We start from the raw sequence: 19,304 nt of genomic DNA, 5'->3' as shown, positions 1-19,304 counted from the left end.
ATAAGCAGAGGGAAAAGGTGCCTTGGGGCACATGCAAAGTGCCCTCCCCCCGGAACTGAAAGGGGGGGGGAATGACTTTTTATCTTTTTTTTGCTCTATGTGATTAACTAATAACCCCCCCTCTAGAAGATCCGTCACAGCAACTAATTGGCAAATGGGACTAAAAATGAACTGTGTGGGAATTATAGTAATTTTAAAGGTTTTACTCTGGATTTGGATGAAGAAGGGCTCTCTTTGTGACGCAGTTAGAATGGAGATTGGATACGAGACCTGTGTTGCAGGAGGTTTGGTCTTGAGGGAGGGCGAGCCGAAGATTTATTACTTTCGATGAGATTGCAAACTGGAAAGGGCAGCCCTCCTGGAAAAAGACTAATTTATGATGCAACAGGTCGGGAAAGCTAAAGAGCGAGCTTTGAGACTGTATTTCATCGGAATGACAAGATGGCGATTGCTTGCTTGAGCGGAAATGCCTGGTCTATTGGAATTTACGAGAGAGCAGGACAAAGTCCACACAGAACTACAAATAAGACTGTTTTTTTCAACCCACTTGCGGAGCAATTTGGAGGTGAAGGAAAAGGAAAATGTGTAACAACAAGGATTGAGAAGAGGGGACTGGAAATATCATTCTTAATATGAAAGCAGCAGAAAACAGTTGAGGATTGGACTCCTGCCGATCGAGAAGCATGGGTACCCCCCACAAAAATAATTTATAATTTGGATAACAATTGGATTACATGATATGTATTGTTATAATTTGGATTAATTGGTTTGATGTGTTTAATTTGGTAATATGAAATTTAATAAAAATTATTTAAAAAACAAAGTGCCCTCCCCCCTGGGAACATACACCAAGAGCAGATCAGTGCATCCATACAGCGTAGTGCTGCCCACACTGACCGGCAGCTGCAGCAGCTCTGCAGGGTCCCAGAGATGGGGTCTCTCCCATTCCTTGCTGGAGACACCAGGGGGTGAACTTGGGACCTTCTGCGTGCAGAGCAGCTATTCCTCTGCCAAACCACACCCAACCCAGCGCTAAGGAACTGCAACTAGCATCCGCATAGACCTGGAGTCAAGGAGCGGGGAGTCTCGGACCCCTTTCATGCATTAGGGGATCCCTAAACTGGATCCTCACAGAACTCTAGCCCAATGGTTGCCATTAATTTGATTTAAACTGATTTTAGAATGATGTATTATTTTACTGTATTTTACTTAGCCGCTCTGAGGCCAGCTCCGGCTGGGGAGGGCAGGATATAAATAAATTATTATTATTATTATTATTATTATTATTATTATTATTATTATTATTATCCCAACCCTCCCAGTGTCTCTCTCACCTCATGAAGTGGGAAGGCTGCGGAGTAGACCCCTTCGTTCAGCAGCCGGTCGATGCCCATCTCTGCATGCTTCCTCTTCCCATAGATGGTCCGGGCTAAGATCTCATATACCTGGGAGAGAGAGGGGTGGCGCTCAGGGGGGATTCAGCCACGTGGGAGGAAAAGGAAAGGGCATTGACAAGAGAGGTGGTCAAAGTTGTCTCCTCCCTCTCCTCCTCCTCCAAACCCACTAGGCATGCCCCATTCCCCACCCCAAGGGCTCACAATGCGATGCCTCTGCGTGTTGGTGAAGTACGAATCGTGCTGCTCGCTGCCCAGGAACCTGAAACAGGTGAGGGGAGAGAGAGAGAGGGAGAGAAGGAGAGCTGGACACAGGCTGGGGTGGAAGCACTGGGCATCTTCCCCGAGGCCTCAACCTGGGCAGCTTTTGTGTCGCCTCTGGCCAAAGCAATTTTGGGAACGGAGCAGGGTAATTGTAGGCACAACTACGACCCTCAGGCTTATCTATCTGGCCTGTCAGACCCCCCACTAGGCTGCTGCTATTATTATTATTATTATTATTATTATTATTATTATTATTATTATTATATTTGTATACTGCCCTATACCCGCAAGTCTCAGGGCAGTTACAATGTAAAAGCACAATATAAAAGCACAAAATGCACAATGAAAGCAAGAACAACCCAAGAAATGCACCCACCCACCCACACTTTAAAAGGGCATGGATGTCAGTCAGCCAAAGACCTGGTTAAAGAGGAACAATTTCGCCTGGCGCCTAAAGGTGTATAATGAAGGCGCCAGGAGAGCCTCCCTGGGGAGAGCATTCCACAAATGGGGAGCCACCGCCGAAAAGGCCCTGTTCTCATGCTGGCTCACTACAGACGAAGAAGGGCCTCGGATTATGACTGCAGGGTCTGGGTAGGTCCTTGAGGGCTGTGTGGCAATGGTGGGCAGGGCCAGAGGCAAAAATTGGGTGGGGCACTGGAAGTGACTCTTCTCTTGGTATCTTCCAGCCACACAAAAGCCACAGGTCTTCCCTCCCCCCCCCCCAGCACCGCAGCCCTTCTCCAGTTGGACAAAAGACCTTGCAAGCATCCTCAGAAACTTCCCAGCCAGGCCCAAACACGGCACAACTGCTGAAAGGCTTCCTTTGGAGACCAAGAAGGTGGGTGTGGTCTGAGAAGTGTCCTGAGGGCCACACCATAGCTGTCAACTGTCCCTTATTTGGCGGGAAAGTCCCTTATCCCAGCGCCGTGTCCCGCTGCTGTCCCTTATTGATGATGTCCCTTAAATTTCCCGGGTTTCAAAGGAAGCAGCTCCTCGCCCTCCCTCCCTGCCGGTCAGGGAGGAGGGAGGCTCCAACTGTGTTGCTTGGCTGCGTTGCTCACCCAATAAGGAGTCTAAGAACGACTGGGGGGTGGAGCTTGCATGCCTTGTGCCGATCAAATCGGCCACGTTGCCTGGGGACTCGCCCTTGCTCAGCGCTTCCCAGCGGAGAGGTGACGGTGGTTTTCCTTGCTGCATCCCCTTTGCCGGGTTGCTGTGCTGTGGGAACCACCGCTTGAGGCTTCGTTTGGCTGCTGGCTGGGTTTTCTGCCTTTGGCTCGGAGGGGCTCATAAGTTGAACATATTTGTGTCCGCAAAATCTCTTATTTTGGCTGCTGATCCCTGGTTGACTAAAATCCCTTATTTTTGAGGCTGCTGGTCCCTTATTTTCAAATCTGTACGTTGACAGCTATGGGCCACACAGAAAGGCCTTAGGGCCACCTGGGGTTCACCCCTTGGAGGTCCCCCCCCCTTTGGTGGTTCCCCACACCTGCCCTCACTCACTTGTCCAGCTTGGACTTTCGGAAGGCACAGGTGTAGTAGTCGACGGGCTTCTTGGGCACCTGCTGGGCCATGATGTTCGGCAGGTGCAGTTTCTGAAGCAGGTCGTCAGAGCTGTTGCGGTCCGGGTTGGGGTGGGCCTGTGATGGGGGCACGAGAGGAGACGGAGGGGCTAGGATGTAGACCGCTGGCAAGGAGGCAGCCCGCGAGGAAGCCAAATGGGTCCCCCACCCCACCTGCATGTGCCGACACTCACCTGGAGAGGGGCCCGCATGCACAGCTCCTCCGCGTAGTAAACTAGCACTTCCCAGGGCGCGCTCAGCTTCATGTAGTGAATTCCCTTGCGGTCGCTCAGAGTCTCCTCCTGAGAAGGAGACAGGTTGCTGAGAAGAGGGTGGGGGCTTCCTGGAAGCCTCAACCAAGCTCTCTTCCACATGGAGTGCAGCACAAAGACTGTGGCCCCCAAGAAAACACGAACCTGAAGCCCAGGCCCCCTCCCCAGTTGGGGAGGCTGGGAACCATGAGTGGAGGAGTTTGGGATTTCTTAAAAATAAATCATCATGCGTCTTTGTTTCTCCACTTGATCCTTTTACATGGTTTTGTACGTATTGTGGTATTTTATGCCTTGTGACTTGCATCTATCTTTTTGTTTTTAAGGAGCACAGTTTAGTAATAATTTATTGTATATGCTAAGAGTGAATTTCTGTTTAATTATTATTTGCCGATGTTTTGAGAGTTAGTTGTGTACTATTATGTTCCCAAAGATTATTGGATACTACAGTCAAACCTTGGCTCCTGAGCGGCTCCATTTTCGAACGTTTTTCAGAAGCTAAGTGTATCTGTATTTTTCAGATAGCTGAGTGTATCTGAAGAAGTGTGCATGCACACGAAAGCTCATACCAAGAACTGACTTAGTTGGTCTTTAAGGTGCTACTGGAAGGAATTTGTTTTGTTTTCAGAAGCTAAACGGCCATGGCAGCTTCTGAATGAGTGCAGGAAGCTCTTGCAACCAATCGGAAGCCGCGCCTCAGTTGCTGAACTTTTCGGAAGCTGAATGGACTTCCGGAACGGATTATGTTGGACAACCAAGGTTTGACTGTACAGTGGTACCTCTGGTTGTGAACAGGATCCATTCCGGAGGCCCGTTCGCAACATGAAAAGAATGCAACCCGCAGCGGCGCGTCTGCACATGCGCGGGTTGCGATTCACCACGTCTGCGCATGTGTGTGACGTCATTTTGCATTTCTGCGCATGCGCGAGTGGCAAAACCCGGAAGTAACCCTTCCAGGTCGCTGCGGGACATAACCTGAAAGAACGTAACATGAAGCGGAAGTAACATGAGGTATGACTGTACTTTATTGGATATAAGTCCAATATAAGTCGTCCCATTTTAAAGTTGTATTTTATTATGACTTTCTGTATTTGATCACATTATCCTAAGGCAGGCATAGGCAAACTCGGACCTCCATATGTTTTGGGACTACAATTCCCATCATCCCTGACCACTGGTCCTGTTAGCTAGGGGTGATGGGAATTGTAGTCCCAAAACATCTGGAGGGCCGAGTTTCCCTATGCCTGCTCTAAGGTGTGGGTTCTTTGTTGTATATTTTGTTGCTGTGAACTGCATTGCGTATGGTAATATGGAAAAGTGAAATTAAATTAAATTAAATGAATGGAGCACCCAGCAGGGGAAAAGAAGGCAGGAAGGCTGGCAGACAGAAAGCGAACTTTTCGAGTTTCTGCTTCATGGCCTATCCTGGCTTCAGAGGTGCCAGTGCAGCTGCTTGCCAAGGGCACAAGGGAGCCTTGGTACAACTTTGCCCGAAGCCCCCTCACCTTCTCCATCAAGAGGCCGGCGGTGCGTAGGTTCTTGAGGAACTTCTGCCTCCACCTCTCGTGACGCCCGCGGGCTGCCTCCCACCCGCCCCCCTGGCCCGCTGCCCTCTCGCCTTCCGGGTGGGGGTGTTTGTTGCGCCTCTTCTTCGAGGGACGCAGCTTCTCCTCCCAGACCAGGACAAAATCTGCAGGCAGAGAAGGAGATGGCAAGGGAATTGCAGGCTCCCTGGGGGTGCCCTGTTCCACAACCGAAGTGCAGCCCACCCCCCACGAGGCATGTGGCCAGAGCAACATGGGTTCATTTTCGCGCTGCCTGCTGCTCGGAGTTCGCAGAAGCCGAAGCCCCCTTTGCTCTGCGGTTGCAAAACTGCAACTTGGGCAAAACACTGGGGCGAGGAAGAAGGGGTTATACTTGCCTATCTTCGTTTTCCCATCTCGGAAGTAATTCCCGCTGGCACTGCTGGGGTAGCCATAAGTTTCATCGCCATAAATGTAGATGGGGTCGTCGTCGTCGTCGTCCACATCCTGAAAACAAAATCAGGATTGGGCCACATTTGGGGGACTATTCTGCATCTGGGATGGAAGGTGGAAGCCCCTGTAGAGCCTGGTGGGTGCCTGAGGCTGCAGCCTTGCAAAGTGGGCCAGCCTGTCCTAGATGGGGGACCACCAAGAGCCCCCCCTCCTTCCCGTTAATAGGACCTACTCTTATTGTTTTGGTTTTCTAAATCTGGGATTAACTGGCCTGGCCTGGTCTGGCCCAGAATTGGGGTCCTCCCACCTGCCAGTTCTCAATTAGCAGCTCAGCCTTCATGCAACTTTGGGGGGCTCACAGTTTGCAGTAAAAAAACCCAAGGGGCACAGAAAGGCTTTGCCCACTGGCTCCACCCCCACACTATTTGTGTACAGTAGCAGTGGGCAGCTGAACCCCACAATTACATTTTTAAAAGGGGACAAAAGTTCTGTTGCTTTTCTTTGTGGGTTATGGTCTGACAGCAGAATTGTGCCTCCTCCCTCCTCCCAGGGCTGGATTTGAAGGAGAGACCCCACAAAGTGATGCTGTTAGGGGTACGGGGGTCTTACACCTGCAGATCTGAACCCCTTTCCTTCTTTTCTTTCTTTCTTGAGACACTCCCAGGACTTGGTTCTAAATAAAGCTGGCGGGGGAGTGTAGTCCCTGAGCACACACAGAGCGCCTCCCCCTTGCCACTCAGCAATTGCAACTAGGCTCCAAACACCCTCAGGGGCCCAAGGAAAAACCTCCCCGGGCAGGAGGCACGAAAGGCGTTGATCCCAAAACCCCCTGGTTCTGGAAAGAACCCCTTACTGGGATTGCTTGCCCTGCCTTTCCTGTGTACTTACGAAGGTGTCCCTTCCAGCACCCCCGTTGGGGAGAATACTGGAATCCTCGTAGAGGCCCGATGGGCTTTTCCCCAGGCCGATGAGCAGGCCGGTGTCCTGGGCATCCGACCCAGAGACCTTCTTGCGGATCATGGTGGGCTTGGTGGGGGGGCGTTGTCGGGGAAAGAGACTCAGGCTGCAGCTTCCATCACCGCTTCAGTCCTTCCAGAGGGAGGTGGGATGCAGGAGAGAAGCTCATTTGGGGGGGGGGCCCTCCAAAGCCAGAGAGTCTCCCTGGCCTCCCCTAGCTCCTCATCCGTGGCCTGGGGACCTCCATCCTCCTGCTGGGCTGTACAGCATCTTCTGGTCCTGCAAAGGAGATGGAGCAGTGATGTCAGAGCAGCAGCAGGAGGAGGAGAGGCAGAGCCTATGGCTTGGGAAAGGAGGGGCGCTGGGAGCCACGCCAGCCCGCTGCCCCCCCCCCCACCCCACGCACTGGCAGGCCCCTGCTCTGCTGTTGCTGAGCAGCTATGGGGTGGAGGAGGAGGAGTAGCACCAGAAGCAGAGGAGGCTTCCCGACACAATCTCTTGTTGCCTGTCAGCCTGGTGGTGGGGGCATGGAGGGGTGGGTGGGTGGCAAAAAGGGATTGTGCAAAGGTGGGAGGAGGGGGAAAGATGTGGGTGGTCAGGGAGAAATCAGAGCATCCTCTGTTTTTTTTTTTGTTTTTTTTTAATTATTCATTTTATAACACAAATAAACAATACAAACAGAAATACAAACAAATTCTTGTCTTATCCTTATTATTTCTAAACATTGTTAGGTGAGCTTCCCCAAGCCCCCCCCCCATCTGATTTTCATTTTACCTCATCTTTAGCAGTTTCATATATCATAATTTTTAACCATTTTTTTTATCACACCTACATTTACCATAAAGATCTTCACACTTTATCACTTACAAAGAATACTATTTTAAAATACACTATCTTCTACGGGTGGTGCTGTGGGTTAAACCACAGAGCCTAGGACTTGCTGATCAGCAGCTCGGTGGTTCAAATCCCCGCAACACAAAGTGCACGTAGATAAATAGGTACCACTTTGGTGGGAAGGTAAACGGCGTTTCCGTGCGCTGTTCTGGTTTGCCAGAAGCGGCTTAGTCCTGCTGGCCACATGACCTGGAAGCTGTACGCTGGCTCCCTCGGCCAATAAAGTGAGATGAGCACCGCAACCCCAGAGTCGGCCATGACTGGACCTAATGGTCAGGGGTCCCTTTACATTTACCTTTATCTTCTACTTCAAACCCTGCAGCCTATATCCCCTTCCAAAGCTATTCTAAGATTTAAATATTAACATATTTTTTCAAATATTCTTTAAACTTCTTCCAGTCTTTTTCCACCGTCTCTTCTCACTGGTCTTGGAGTCTCCCAGTCAGTTCGGCAAGTTCCATATAGTCCATCATCTTTACCTGCCATTCCAGCAGGCAGATGGTGTCTCTCTCCTTGCAACAACCTCCTGCCTGGAAGAGGGTCCTCAAATTAAGGAGGGGCACAATCCACCAGTCCTGCCCCCCCCCAGTCCTCCTTTCCTTATCCAAAAAACATCTGCTCTGTAAATTTGGGAGGGGGGACAGTACTTCCATAGTGGCCGCAAGAAGAGGCTGCCACCTTGCAATTCTAACTAACCCTGGGCTGTCAACGTTCTTTTAACCAGCCCCAACATTGTCTGCACTGGCTGGCAGCAGTGGCTCTCGGGGGGGGGGGGGGCGTTCAGGCAGAGGGCCTGTTCCTAGCCCTACCAGACGATGCTGCCATCATGGATTGAACCTGGGGCCTTCCGCATGCCAAGCAGCTGTTCTACCACTGAACTACCTGGCTCATAGCCAGATTCTGCGCCCAGATTTGTGGACACAGATCATCCTCTAGAATAAAATAGCTTATTAGGGAAATGCTGAAGTTGCCCTTTGGGGTGCCTCAGGGTCAATTTTTTATGGTAGCCCAAATCTCAGTTGTACGGGTGTATGTATATATCTCAATTTTAACTCATGAGCTATTGCTGCAATCTGTTCCGGTTGTATATTTTATCTTTATGAACACTGTTTTTATTGTGTTATGTTACGTGAGCTGGTCTTTGACCGTAATAAATTATCTATTGTAATAAACGAAAAATCTGCCCTTATTCCCTTATGGGGGACACAAGAGCCCTTATAGAGTCCTTTGTAGGTTCTCCATCAGTCAGAGAAAAAAACAGAGGCCAACCAGAGAATATTGAGAAGCAAAGCAGCTAGTAAGCCTGATCTTTATTGAACTGTTGCAACAGGGTGTCCCCTTCACAGGCAGGAGAAGGAGGAGGACCCAGAACCAAGCTGTGTCTGCCCTTATATAGACATTTTAAATTGCCCACCTTGGAGTCCAAGGCCACCCCCAGAAACATCATACCTACATCACAGAAAGGGTGGGCTAAAGCAGAAATCTGAGTGGGTTGTTTACCTCCTGTCTGGCAGGTTACCTTTAATGCTTACTTGATTGGATACCCTGGGGAGCCTGGCCAGTCTTTTGTAATGATTAAGTACTTAGTTCCTGAGCCAGGTCACAGGCTCACCCTATTCATACACAGACATACCCTTAAGGCAGGATTTGTGAAGGAAAAGGCAATGGGGAGACATTTGCCCTTGCAGAGAAACACCTGGCCAGCCTGGGAGTCAAAATGGCTCCCTAACTGCTCTCCTGTGCAGCTTCAGACATGTGGCCTTTATATCTATGTACGTGTTTGCTTGGTACATTTATGAACCTTTATTATCTACATAAGACCTTAATTTATTTATTTCACTATCTAACTTCTACCACTGAACTACGGCCTCTCCAGTAAATGTTAAATTCCGGACCGAGGGCATGTTGGATCCTGACGGCAAAAGGAGAGAGAGGGGCATTGGAAAGGGCCAGTTTGTGGGGGTGGCTTTGATGCCATGGGGCCCTCCCCATAACTCTGAGTGCTGTTGTAAACAAAAATTGCCCTTTTCCCTTATGGGGTATCCAAGAGCCCATATACAGTGGTACCTCGGGTTAAGTACTTAATTCATTCTGGAGGTCCGTTCTTAACCTGAAACTGTTCTTAACCTGAAGCACCACTTTAGCTAATGGGGCCTCCTGCTGCTGCCGCGCCACCGCTGCGCGATTTCTGTTCTCATCCGGAAGCAAAGTTCTTAACCCGAGGTACTATTTCTGGGTTAGCAGAGTCTGTAACCTGAAGCGTATGTAACCTGAAGTGTATGCAACCCGAGGTACCACTGTAGAGTCCCTACATAGGTTCCCTATTAGTAGGAGAAAATAACAGAGGCCAACCAGAGCATATTGAGAAGCAAAGCAGCTAGTAAGCTTGATCTTTATTGAACTGTTGCAACAGGGAGTTCCCCTCACCCGCAGGAGAGGAGGAACTCAGAACAATGGCGCACAAGGCCTTATAAAGACTTTTGAAATTGCCACCCTGTAGATCAAGACCACCCCCAGAAGCATCATACATACATCACAGAAGGGATGTAACCTAAGACCACCCCTCAGATACATCACACCTACATCACAGAAAAGGCGGTCTAAAACAGAAATTTGAATGTTGTTTATCTCCTGTCTGGCAGGTTACTTGACTGGATTGCCTGGGGAGCCTGGCCAGTCTTTTGTAACGATAAATACTAGGCCATGTCACAGGCTCACCCCCTATTCATATCTTAAATGTGCCCTTAAGACAGGATTTGTGAGGAAAGAGACAATGGGAGGTTTCCCACTTTGACCCTGCAGAGAAAACATTTGCTCAGTTTAGGAATCAAAATGGTTCCAGGTTGGTCTTCCTGTGATCTATGTACGTGCTTGGTTGGTACACTTATGAACATTACCATATATCTAAGACCTCAAAATTCCTATCACAGTGCTATGGAAGGGAATTATCAGCAAGGGAGCACTGACTACCACTGCAGTTTACAGGAGTGAAGCCAGAGATTGGGGATAAACGGCACCAGAGAAAGAGGAAAGAGGAAGGAGGGGTATGAGGCTGGTTTCTGGAAGCTGTAATCCATTGATGAGCCTCTGGGGTGGCATCATTTTTGGTCCTCAGGAAGAACTTTATAAATGTTCTTCCTTTGTAAAAACAAAACAAATTCCTTCCAGTAGCACCTTAAAGACCAACTAAGTCAGTTCTTGGTATGAGCTTTCGTGTGCATGCACACTTCTTCAGATACACACCTTTGTAAGACCCTCTAGTTTTAAAGTACCTGCAGGCCTGGCAATGCAGGGGGTTGGGCTAGATGACCCGTGGGTCCCTTTAAATTCTATGGTTCTATGATTGACTGTAGGGAAACCTTTGATGTAACTGAAGCTGCTGCCTGCAAGGTTGCAAAGAATCTTCAGCTCTTCAGCTTCCTTCCAGCCTAGCCCAGCCCAGTGTGAGATGAATTTGAGGAGCCCACGCTATTAGGAGAATCACCGCAGTCTCCAATTCCAGAAACATCCTTCCTTCAGCTCCCTCGAGCTGCATTAAATATTTACTCTGGCTCCAGGCAGGCAGGCAAGAAAAGAGCTGTTTGAACTCTTCAGTAATGTTTTCAGGAAGTGGTGGCCTTGGCAAAATGGAGCCTGGGTCAGGATCTTCTGTGTCAGGAACAAACACAAATTGACTGCTCTTATGGGGCAACGTCCAGGAAGGAAAGATGGTGGACTACATATCTCTTGTTGACAGACACCCTGTCCATGGAGATAATTATGTGATGGTTAATGATAGCCGAGCTATAAATCTCGGTTATCACATAATCCTTGGGAAAACAGAGAGAACCGAGATTAAGCTCTGAGGCTCTGAAAGGCTGTTTTCCACTGCTCTGCCCAAACACCACGTAATAGTCCCAAGGGACATAAAGTCAGCTAAACCTCCCTTTATTTATTTGTGAGACCATTATAAATTATGACTGAGGTTTTCTGTCTGCCAGTTGAAATATAAATCTAGAATGCAACCCGACTGCTGGCCTACGAAGAGAGATGAAAAGCAACCATTTTTCTACATTCCCGTTTTCTGCCTGGGGGTCCTGCAGTTTCCTGCCCACCCAGAACCTTCCAGTGGGGTTATGTCAGGAAACCTCTAACCAAAGTTTATCATCAGAAGGGAAAGAAAGGACCAGCTTGCACTGAGCTGAGGGGAAAGCAGCCAGCAGCCGCAAAAGCCGTGGAAGGGGTCCATGGAAACGTTCTGTGGAGACAGCGCCTGCGTCCCCCTCCTGCCCCCAAGTAAGCCTGGCAGATAGCACGTATGGCAAATCCCAAGACACTTTGGACCATCTGCTGCCTGCCGTTTGGGAAGCGTTCACTGCAAAGCACTTAGGTCTTCCAGCCGAACAGCATCTCCAGACCTGCCGAGTCTCTCATTACACAGAATTTGCCGGGCGAGGGGAGATCCATGGGGAAAGAAGCAGGGGGTGCTGCTGTTCTGACCTTGGCAGGAGCCCAAACTGGACTGGGGGGGCGGTGGTTGGGACGCTGCTACTGAGCCTTTAGCAGAATGAAGCACATGCCACACAAGCTCTCTGATAAATGAAAGCCATTTACTAGATTTCTTGGCGTGAAAGCAACACCAAATTACAGAGGAGGGGGCTGGGTACACTTTGCCCACTCTCTGTGGGCACGATCCGACTCCACCACAGGGAGAGGTTGATTTCCTTTTGGGACACCTTCTGCTAGTGGCTAAGGAGAAGGCAGAAGTATTCCTCACTCTTCTTCCTACCAAGTCGAAGCCCAGAGCCGAAATTCAGTGTTAACAGACCCCGGATTAATCTGGCAAACAATAAGGGTGCTGTGGGCTTTGTGGAAGTGGCGGGGAAAGAGTCTCTTTGAGGAGGCTGTCTTCTCCATCAGCCAGACCAGCATGGCTAGAATGTGTTCCTGCCACCATGGTTGCCATGGCAACAATGGCTTCGGCCTAGCGGTCCTCCAGACCCAGGCTTGGCAGAAGCCTTTTTACTCACAGGTCTTGAGTGCCACCCAATGGCTCTTCTGTGGAAAAAAAAAAGTTATGAAAAAAGATGGGCCACCCCAGGATACTTTTACCAGGGATTTTGCTCTTCCAGGGGCCCAGGAGTCATGGAGGGAGCAATGAGGCCGGCCACCAGTTGGTCCTGCCGCCAGAGATGCTCTGCCAGCCCGTTCAGGAGGTGGGCCACATCTGAGAGTCCAGCACGGCCGTCCAGGGTCTGTCCGTCGGCCAACCGTGGCGCGTTGACGCTCTTGGCCCGCAAGACCGGCAAGCCCCAAGTATGGCGGAAGGCAGTCACGTCCCGGTCCGTGACGTCGGTGTGGGCAAACTGGTCAAACCTGGAGAGAGCCGGTCAAGGAAGTGGATCGCCAGACACTCAGCCCCCCCCCATCAAGGTCAATGTGGGCCCGGCAAATCTCTCTCCACACAGACCACAACAAAGGTGTAGCAGCTCCTCTCTGAAGACCCCGGCCTGAGGGATGAGCTCCCTTTGGGGAGGAACATGCCTTTTTTCACAGTGTGGTTAAACTGGCCGCTTTTATTCTGAAGCAAAAACTGCCCAGTCCAGGACTTGCTCCTACAAAAGTCTGGATCAGGCCCCTGCGGCAGCCTTTTCCTCAACAGAAAAGTGGCCAGCTTTAGCCTGCTTTTAATTCAGTGCATTTATCATCACACGAAGTTTGGCCCTGATCCACACTCTTTCGTTCTACTATTTATTATTATTATTTTGCTTTCAATGTTTTATTCTTTCCTAACTTTTCTACAACTATAATCAAAGCAGCTCAAAATCTTGGTGATGGGGACCCCCCCACACACACACCCTAGACGACCCAGAAAATAAAATGAAACAACAATGTGTCTATTTTATTTTCTTGACACCTTCCATTTCCAAAAGACAAAAATTTGTTCAGAGATCCATTTTCTCCATCTGTCACCCTCTTTACTTGCTTTTAAATGGGCTCTTTAGACTGGTATATTTTATTACACAGAGCATCTGGTGACAATGTTTTTCATCTGACGTTGCTGAGCTGGCTTTTTAACATGATGGTTTTTGTTTTTTTAAAACCTACACCCAGGGATTTTTTTTCTGGGGGCAACTCAGTTCCAGCCCCTCTCAGGTGGGTGCCATTGCCATTCTAAGAGAACGAGGGAGGTCTCTATGGTGAGATCCAGCACCTCTTGTTCTAGAAAAATAGCACTGCTACACTACATTTTTACCTGCAAGTCTCCTTTGGTGTGATTTTTATCTTGGAAAGGCAGGATAAAGAAGGTGAAAACAAACAAGCAGTCATGAGTGTGGAGTTTGGAGTTTACAGGGTTAAAACTCCTTGGTGTCCTGTATCTGGGAGGGGCCTGATGCAGGGCCGTAAGTCACAGGCTTTGTCCATCTTTGTCTGTGAGAGTTGGTTTCACTTTAGACTGAGAGACGCTGCAAAAAAACTGCATGTGCTCTAAGCACCGGAGAGATGCCGGAAAGTTCTGATGGATTTATTGCTGTGTAAATAAACTCTTTTAGAGATAGCAACGGACTGTCTCTGGACTGGTTTATCCCTCTATCTCACACGGACTGCAGGACCGCTGCAACTCTGTTTTCTTGCCCAGGTCAGCCCCAGCAGAGCTACGCAGGGGAGCGCTGACTGGACGGCAGGATTTACAGTGGTACCTCGCAAGACGAATGCCTCGCAAGACGAAAAACGCGTAAGATGAAAGAGTTTTCCGTTTTTTTAGTCGTTCCGCAAGACGAATTTCCCTATGGGCTTGCTTCGCAAGACGAAACGTCTTGCAAGTTCTTGCGAGTTTGTTTCCTTTTTCTTAAAGCCGCTAAGCCGTTAATAGCCACTAAGCCGCTAAGCCGTTAATAGCCGCTAAGCCGCTAATAGCCGTGCTTCGCAAGACGAAAAAACCGCAAGACGAAGAGACTCGCGGAACGGATTAATTTCGTCTTGCGAGGCACCACTGTAATCAGCAAAATGAGTACCTCTGAGCATGTGCAGTGCTTTCCTCCTGTGCAAACTTTTCACTTGAAGAAAGAGATCCTAAGGGTAAAATGCCCCTGAGCACGTGCAGAGTTGCCTTCCCCTTCAAGCATCTTGCAACAAGTCGTGAGTTTTAATGGCACACACACCAAACAGCTGGAAGGATACTTGGTGCCAACCACCATTCTGATGGCATTATTGGCCCCATCAGCCACCCGAGAGATTTGGTTTGGCAAGTCGTCAAAGGATGCCCGGTCTGTGAACGAAAATAGGAGCAGGAGACCGTCCGCTTTCTCTGTGCAAGCCTGTTGGGGCATGGGGAGAGGAGAAGCAGAAATCAGCCCACCTTTTTCTTCCCTTGTTTCATCATTTATTTAACAAATGGTATATCCTGTTTTTCAGAAGCATTTTCCCACAAGGAAATGAGGACAAATTAAGCAAATGTACAGCCAGCAATATGTTAAGCAAAATTTAAAAGCAATTAATGAAATTTTACGTTAAAAGAATGATCAGCAAAACTTAAAATCACAATATGATGAGAGGTTTTTTTTTATAAAAGCAATGCAAATGTTAGGAGCCCAATTAAAACCGTTCTGAAATTTTACATATTCTTTTAAAATACAGTCAAAACAAATCTCTCATATCCGTTGACTTCCCATCCACCTTTTCAGAGTCTTCTTTTACTCCCTTATAGAGAAGCTATATTACTTACAATTTGTAAAAACTGAAAATTTTATTTATTTTTTTTGAATTAAGGAAACAAATACATACCGTTCTGAAAAAGCAGCAAAGAACAGGGCCTGCTGTACAACATATAGAGATGTGGGACCTGCCTGATCTCCCTTGGAAGGGAATTAGCAATGGTGCGCCTGACCTGATCCCAACAGCAGATGTTTCTCTGAATGTCAGGATGCAGCTCGGCTCTGTGAAGAGGCCTGAACCTCCTTCTGCAAGCACACTCACCGGCAAGACGTGATCAAACTTCTTAAGGACGGCTTCGCCACAGTCCCAGAAGGAGAACTTGAAGAAGATGGCTTTCCCACTCTCTCTGAGCTTGGCTGGCCAATACACAGTTGTGGTCTGGATCCCTGCAACACAACAGCTTCAGCTAGAACAGAATCACGGGTGTCTCAGCTTTCAACTTAAAAAACAGCAACCCTAGGGACGCGGGTGGCGCTGTGGGTTAAACCACAGAGCCTAGGACTTGCCGACAAACTTCAATCGTGCCCACACGCTTCCACTCGCGCACTGCCACTCTTCTCAGTTGTCGGACGTTAGCAGAGTTCACACGCAGCGTAAAATGGCTTGTCTGTGTCGACGTGGTGTCTTCAATAACTCAGCTCGACACCAGTGCTTCTAATCTAACACTCTTGTATTTAGAAGCATAACAAACAGAAAAGAAAACCTACAGAATCTAGCTGCATGTTCGCACCGTTCTAACTCTAACAAAAAACGAAACTAGCTTGCTCACATTCTCAGACAGACTGCTCTCCAGAAAGAGCTCAGCCCCCACAGAGCACAGATCAAAGGAAAATGCCCGGGTCGTGTGGGCAATGCACCCAGTGAATCAGAACGTTCCTGGAGTGTTAACTTTTGGCTGTCCAGAACCATGCCCCCCTGCTCAGGATCCTGAAGCTGCCCAGGAGTAGTGGAGCAGTATAGATTTGGAACAGTGGTTTGCAGAGGGGCATAGTTCTGAAGACAATAGTTGGGACGAACCAGGGGGTGAACAGCAAAATGAAGAACAGGAAGAGAGAGAGCTAACAGACTCTGTCTTGCTGGAAGGTATTCAGCATATCAGTCCAAGGTCACGTAGAGTGGATAAGGTGGCTATACAAAAAGCACAGTGGTTGCAAGATCAGGTTGCAAGACAGAAGTGATTAGGGGGGAAGTGGGTGGAATCCTTAATTGGGAACACCTTTATTCTGAGATACGGGTGGCGCTGTGGTGTAAACTACTGAGCCTCTTGGGCTTGCCAATCGGAAGGTCGGCAGTTTGAATCCCCTCGACGGGGTGCGCTCCCGTTGCTTGGTCCCTGCTTCTGCCAACCTAGCAGTTCGAAAGCACTTGCGGGAAGGTAAATGACGTTTCCGTGTGCTACCAGAAGCAGCTTAGTCATGCTGGCCACATGACCTGGAAACTGTCTGCAGACAAATGCCGGCTTCCTCTGCCAGTAAAGCGAGATGAGCGCCGCAACCCCAGAGTCGTTCGTGACTGAACTTAACTGTCAGGGGTCCTTTATCTTTAACTTTTATTCAGAGAATGGATGCTTTGTTCTTTTGCTGTGATCATTAAAGACTTAAATGGTAAGGGACTCTTTTCACTTTGTCCTGCTTATCTACAGCCAAAGCAGGGGGAGGAAGCCAAGTCCCCAGAGCCTGACAGCATTTCAGAGAAATGCTATTTTAGGCAAAGTGATACGTTAATTTGGGCCACATCACCAGGCTTCTGGATTTCACAGAACTCTTCATCAGACACTTTTCCCTAAGCAAATATGTCATGAAATTCAGAAAGTTGCACAGTCCTGCACTCATTGAAGTCACTCCAACAAGACTGCTTTTATCTCCTTTGTCCATTGGGACCCACAAAGCAACTTCTGCCTGTTGAACTTCATGATTACAAATATAACTCTGGCAGCATGAGGCCTATAAAGGTAAAGGGATCCCTGACCATTAGGTCCAGTCGTAGACGACTCTGGGGTTGCGGCGCTCATCTTGCTTTATTGGCCGAGGGAGCCGGTGTACAGCTTCCAGGTCATGTGGCCAGCATGACTAAGCCGCTTCTGGCAAACCAGAGCAGCACACGGAAACGCCGTTTACCTTCCCGCCAGAGTGGTACCTATTTATCTACTTGCACTGCATGCTTTCGAACTGCTAGGTTGGCAGGAGCAGGGACCAAGCAACGGGAGCTCACCCCGTCGTGGGGTTTAAGATGGAGGCAATGAGCTCAGTTTTGCAAAAGGAGAAATATTTCCTTGGAGAGGGAGAAAACCGCGACTGCCTCCTTCCCTTGCCAGCATCACCTGTTGTCTCGTGGTGGACCAACGGCACCTCCAGACCAGCCAGCTTGGCCACCAGTGCAGTCTTGCCCACGCCGCTCTTCCCCGACACGAAGACCTTGTAGCTTGCAATATCAGCACCCACTTGTGGGGGCAGCACTGGCCTTTCAGTCAGCCCTGCAAAGGAACAGCAAGCCCTGTGAGTTGGCCGCTGCAGCCTCAAGCAACCCAAAGTGAAAGCACACATTCCCAGCTCACAAAATGTGGGAACGTCTCAGAGTTATGGCAGTAAACCGACAGTGCCTCTGAGCACGTGCAGAGCGCCTTCTCCTTGCCAGAGAAGTCTGCACTCCTGTTTGCATGCCAAAAGGCTCTTGTCACTCCCCTACTCACCAAACAGCCTGCGCTTGTTCTGGCGCAAGAGGGTGGCGAAGTATTCCTTGCCCTCTGGAGTCTTAAGCCAATCCGTGACAACGACAGATCCTGGGGGGACAATCATACTCACTTTCCTTGATATTTCTGCAAAGCAAGACAGAGCAAGTGGTGACTACGAGGATATAGGGGAGAGACTGCACACGGCACGAAGCCCCAGGAAATGGCAGGCAGAAAAGCAGTGTGTGTGCAGCGTGATCCCAGAATATGTTTTGGGGGAAAATCCGGAAGGAGGGTGTTAATCAGTATGCAGATGATACCCAGCTCTACCTCTCCTTTAAATCAGAACCAGTGAAGGCGGTAAAGGTCCTGTGTGAGTGCCTGGAGGCGCTTGGAGGATGGATGGCAGCTAACAGATTGAGGTTGAATCCTGACAAGACAGAAGTACTGTTTTTGGGGGTCAAGAGGCGGGCAGGTGTGGAGGATTCCCTGGTCCTGAATGGGGTAACTGTGCCCCTGAAGGACCAGGTGCGCAGCCTGGGAGTCATTTTGGACTCACAGCTGTCCATGGAGGCACAGGTCAAATCTGTATCCAGGGCAGCTGTTTACCAGCTCCATCTGGTACGTAGGCTGAGACCCTATCTGCCTGCGGACTGTCTCGCCAGAGTGGTGCATGCTCTGGTTATCTCCCGCTTGGACTACTGCAATGCGCTCTACGTGGGGCTACCTTTGAAGGTGACCCGGAAACTACAACTAATCCAGAATGCGGCAGCTAGATTGGTGACTGGGAGCGGCCGCCGAGACCATATAACACCGGTCCTGAAAGACCTACATTGGCTCCCAGTACGTTTCCGAGCACAATTCAAAGTGTTGGTGCTGACCTTTAAAGCCCTAAATGGCCTCGGTCCAGTATATCTGAAGGAGCGTCTCCTCCCCCATCGTTCTGCCCGGACACTGAGGTCCAGCTCCGAGGGCCTTCTGGCGGTTCCCTCACTGCGAGAGGCCAAGTTGCAGGGAACCAGGCAGAGGGCCTTCTCGGTGGTGGCGCCCGCCCTGTGGAATGCCCTCCCATCGGATGTCAAGGCGATGGACAACTACCTGACATTCAGAAGACATCTGAAGGCAGCCCTGTTCAGGGAAGTTTTTAATATGTGACATTTTAGTGTATTTTTTATCTCTGTTGGAAGCCGCCCAGAGTGGCTGGGGAAACCCAGCCAGATAGGAGGGGTACAAATAATAAATTATTATTATTATTATTATTATTATTATTATTATTATTATTAAAAGCTCAAGCTTAGTGGTTTCCATCCTAACCACCCGCCCACCCCTACATTCTCCAGTAACATAGAGGCTGGTGTACTCTGCACATGCTCAGAAACATCCCTTCTCCATTATTCCTTCCTGGAGGAAGCCTCAGAAAGGAATCCCCTGCAGCCAGGAAGAACTGGACTGGCCCTATCATTAGGCAGAGAGCGAGGCATCTGCCAGGAGTCTCCTAAGCTGCTGCTGCCACCTTGTCCTATTGCCTGAGATTCAACAACCAGCTGAGCCAGATCCTGTACAGGGAATGGGGTGGCAATCCTGCCTCTCAAGTGCTTCAGGCAGAAGAAAACCTTGAGCTG

At 49.3% G+C, this 19,304-nt stretch overlaps 2 protein-coding genes across 3 annotated transcripts in view; both read right to left on the bottom strand.

Moving 5' to 3' along the window:
- LOC309346749 (anoctamin-7-like) overlaps positions 1 to 6,812 on the bottom strand; it is a 29,715-nt gene extending 22,903 nt beyond the window's left edge. For both annotated transcript variants that reach the window (XM_081870879.1, XM_081870880.1), the window contains exons 1-6: positions 6,357 to 6,812; positions 4,998 to 5,522; positions 3,418 to 3,525; positions 3,165 to 3,301; positions 1,599 to 1,656; positions 1,335 to 1,445 (exon numbers count right to left, since the gene is read on the bottom strand). In XM_081870879.1, the coding sequence (XP_081727005.1) occupies positions 1,335 to 1,445; positions 1,599 to 1,656; positions 3,165 to 3,301; positions 3,418 to 3,525; positions 4,998 to 5,522; positions 6,357 to 6,488 (1,071 nt within the window). In that variant the 5' untranslated portion in view covers positions 6,489 to 6,812. The remainder of the gene's footprint in view (positions 1 to 1,334; positions 1,446 to 1,598; positions 1,657 to 3,164; positions 3,302 to 3,417; positions 3,526 to 4,997; positions 5,523 to 6,356) is intronic.
- Positions 6,813 to 11,889: 5,077 nt separating this feature from the next.
- On the bottom strand, positions 11,890 to 17,882 carry CPLANE2 (ciliogenesis and planar polarity effector complex subunit 2). Its single transcript, XM_081871351.1, has 5 exons — positions 17,704 to 17,882; positions 17,335 to 17,487; positions 15,276 to 15,400; positions 14,481 to 14,617; positions 11,890 to 12,674 (listed from the first exon to the last, which is right to left on the bottom strand). The coding sequence occupies exons 1-5, from the start codon at positions 17,807 to 17,809 to the stop codon at positions 12,407 to 12,409; spliced, it is 789 nt and encodes a 262-aa protein (XP_081727477.1). The 5' UTR covers positions 17,810 to 17,882; the 3' UTR covers positions 11,890 to 12,406.
- Positions 17,883 to 19,304: the final 1,422 nt, after the last annotated feature.

The sequence above is a fragment of the Podarcis erhardii genome (assembly GCF_964252035.2).
Source record: "Podarcis erhardii genome assembly, chromosome: 7".
Taxonomy (NCBI): Eukaryota; Metazoa; Chordata; class Lepidosauria; order Squamata; family Lacertidae; genus Podarcis; species Podarcis erhardii.
This window is presented reverse-complemented; position numbering and strand designations above follow the sequence as displayed.